Genomic DNA, 2,377 nt, shown 5'->3' on the forward strand with positions numbered 1-2,377 from the left:
GCATATTTCGGTTTAAAATGCGTCTATCAGCCCATCATGTGATTCTTCATGTGTGATTTCAAATAGGATTTCCTTTATTGCATACGGTGCAGTTGAATCTATATTGTCATGAATCTTCATGTGATTTCACATATTTTCTGATAGGGCGAAGTTTTTCTCGCAAGAGAACGACAAGAGAACGGCTTCTCACCAGTATGAATCCTCATATGTGTATGCAGATGCGATGACTGGGTGAAATTCATCTTGCATTCCGATAAGAGAACGGCTTCTTCCCGGTATGAATTCTCATGTGTACAAATCCTGGTATTTGTGCATATGTGCACGCACTTACGTTCACGTATAATAATCTAATAATTGCAATCACTGTTTAATCCTTTAAACTGAATATTTAAATTCAGCTGCTATATTGCACTGTGGAAAAAAATTTATGCAAAATTCTCGCAACATTTTTTATGGTTTTATTTCATTTCAACTCAATTCATTTTTCCAGAAACGATTTTTGATATAACTTTCTAGAAACTAGTCAGACTGATTTGACAAGAAAAATTTAAGCTGAACTTGTGGACACTAAGTGCAAAATTTAAAGATTTGCTCATTCTTTGACATTAATTTATAAAAATTAATGTATTACACACTTTTGTATAAAATGTGTTAATCATTATAAAAGCATGTAATACTTCGATTATCGTAAATTAACATCAAAAAATGATAATAGAAAGATGGTAATAAAAAGATTCCAACTGGATTAAGCATAAATGCTTAAGTGTTTTCGGTTGTTTCCTGTAGCCTGCTCCGCTCAACTTGAATCTTATAAGCACCTAAATACTTTTTTTCCATAATTTCAAAACCATATTAAAATCATAGCGTCTGATGAAAAGGTGATATTTGCTGCTCAAAACGGTTCAATGATAAAATGCACATTTCCTTCTTAGTATTAAACTGCAAAAAAAAAAAATTTTTGTGGTTTTTTTCGGATTTCCTTGCATGGATTTCTATTTAGCAAAAGTTATGATTAACAGTAACAATTTATATGATTTCTACTATTAAACTTACCTTATTTTGTCTACGGCGTTATAGTATACATGCTTATAAATTTTCGATTGTATTTGAATTCAATTTTTCTGCGCCTCAAATTTTTAGTTTCTTGAAATATAGAAAAAAGATTTGTTAATGACTGTAAGATTGTTTATAGAACCGCAGACTAGACTCTTTTAAGCCATTATATTGTTTGACTGGATAGACAATTCATATAATTCGTTCATATAAGTTTCATATAATTCGAGGAGCCACAAACAGAACTTGGATGTGTCAATATCAAGAATGTTTGAGGGACGGATTGTCGGAAAAACTCCAAAAGTCATAATGCAAATTTTCAGTGTATAAATTATCTCAAGTTAAATCATTTGTCTAACATTTTCCACGTCAGCACATTGTGAAGAACTTCTCGTTTATAACTATGCCAATTTATGACGAAATATTGTCACCTTTGATTAATACCCCACATGCAGTTATCAGAAAAACTAAACTAATCATTCTCTGTTTAACGTTCAAAGATCATACTATGTGTGGAATTTTAGAAGCCAAACTCACTGGTCTGCGCTATAAAAAGATCAAGGAGCAGAGTGGACTCATTTTCTGACTCCTCATTTATGGCTCGACATGTCAACGACTCATTTACTTCTCGTTTTCCTACTGGTCTATTCGCACTCTGTCAGATTTGATTCAATTTTCGCTCCCCTTTTTCATTCAATGGAACCAAGGCTCTTAGCAGTGCTCTCATCGCTTATTTCCACTGCCAAAACATTTTCTTCTTATAATAATCATTGTTCTTGTGCTAAATGCACTTATCGGGAAAAACCGAAGGAAATTGTAATGCGTTCAACAGCTAAAGAATTTGCTGTAAAAACCATTTCCGTGATAAAGACTCATCACATTATACAACAAACATATATTACGTTTTTTCTATATCCAAAGTGATGAGCCTGTTATCTAAATCTGTAAAATGTCTTCTTTGGTATTGAAATTGCACACACACGCTAACTAATTTACTGCAAACTGTGAAATTGTACGTCTGGTAAGACGATTGCCATCAATTCCCTCTTCGTACAAAGAAATCTAATTTTTTATAAAAAATGTAATTTCTTTTGCAATTGTGAAATTATTGTCGGGTTTGTAAAGACTTTATGAATCTATTCTCTTATCATAAACCCAACCCACTTATCGACAATATAAAGGCGCCAATAAACGCATTCTTGGCATCCTTAAAAACCTTCTTGGTCGAAGATCAAATCAGTGCCTCCTTGGTCCCCCTCAACTCAACGGTTGACGGCGTTTTTAAAAGGACCGGATCACCCTATTCCATCTTTTCATTTCACTA

The 2,377-nt window shown here is 33.1% G+C and overlaps 1 protein-coding gene across 1 annotated transcript; it reads left to right on the forward strand.

Moving 5' to 3' along the window:
* Positions 1 to 1,659: 1,659 nt before the first annotated feature.
* LOAG_12566 (hypothetical protein) lies at positions 1,660 to 1,977 on the forward strand (the record flags this gene model as incomplete). The annotated part of the gene is made up of 1 exon (XM_003148079.1): positions 1,660 to 1,977. One exon carries the CDS (start codon positions 1,660 to 1,662, stop codon positions 1,975 to 1,977), a length of 318 nt encoding a protein of 105 aa, XP_003148127.1.
* Between the last annotated feature and the right edge of the window lie 400 nt (positions 1,978 to 2,377).

Source organism: Loa loa (assembly GCF_000183805.2).
Source record: "Loa loa unplaced genomic scaffold supercont3.186, whole genome shotgun sequence".
NCBI classification, from domain to species: domain Eukaryota; kingdom Metazoa; phylum Nematoda; class Chromadorea; order Rhabditida; family Onchocercidae; genus Loa; species Loa loa.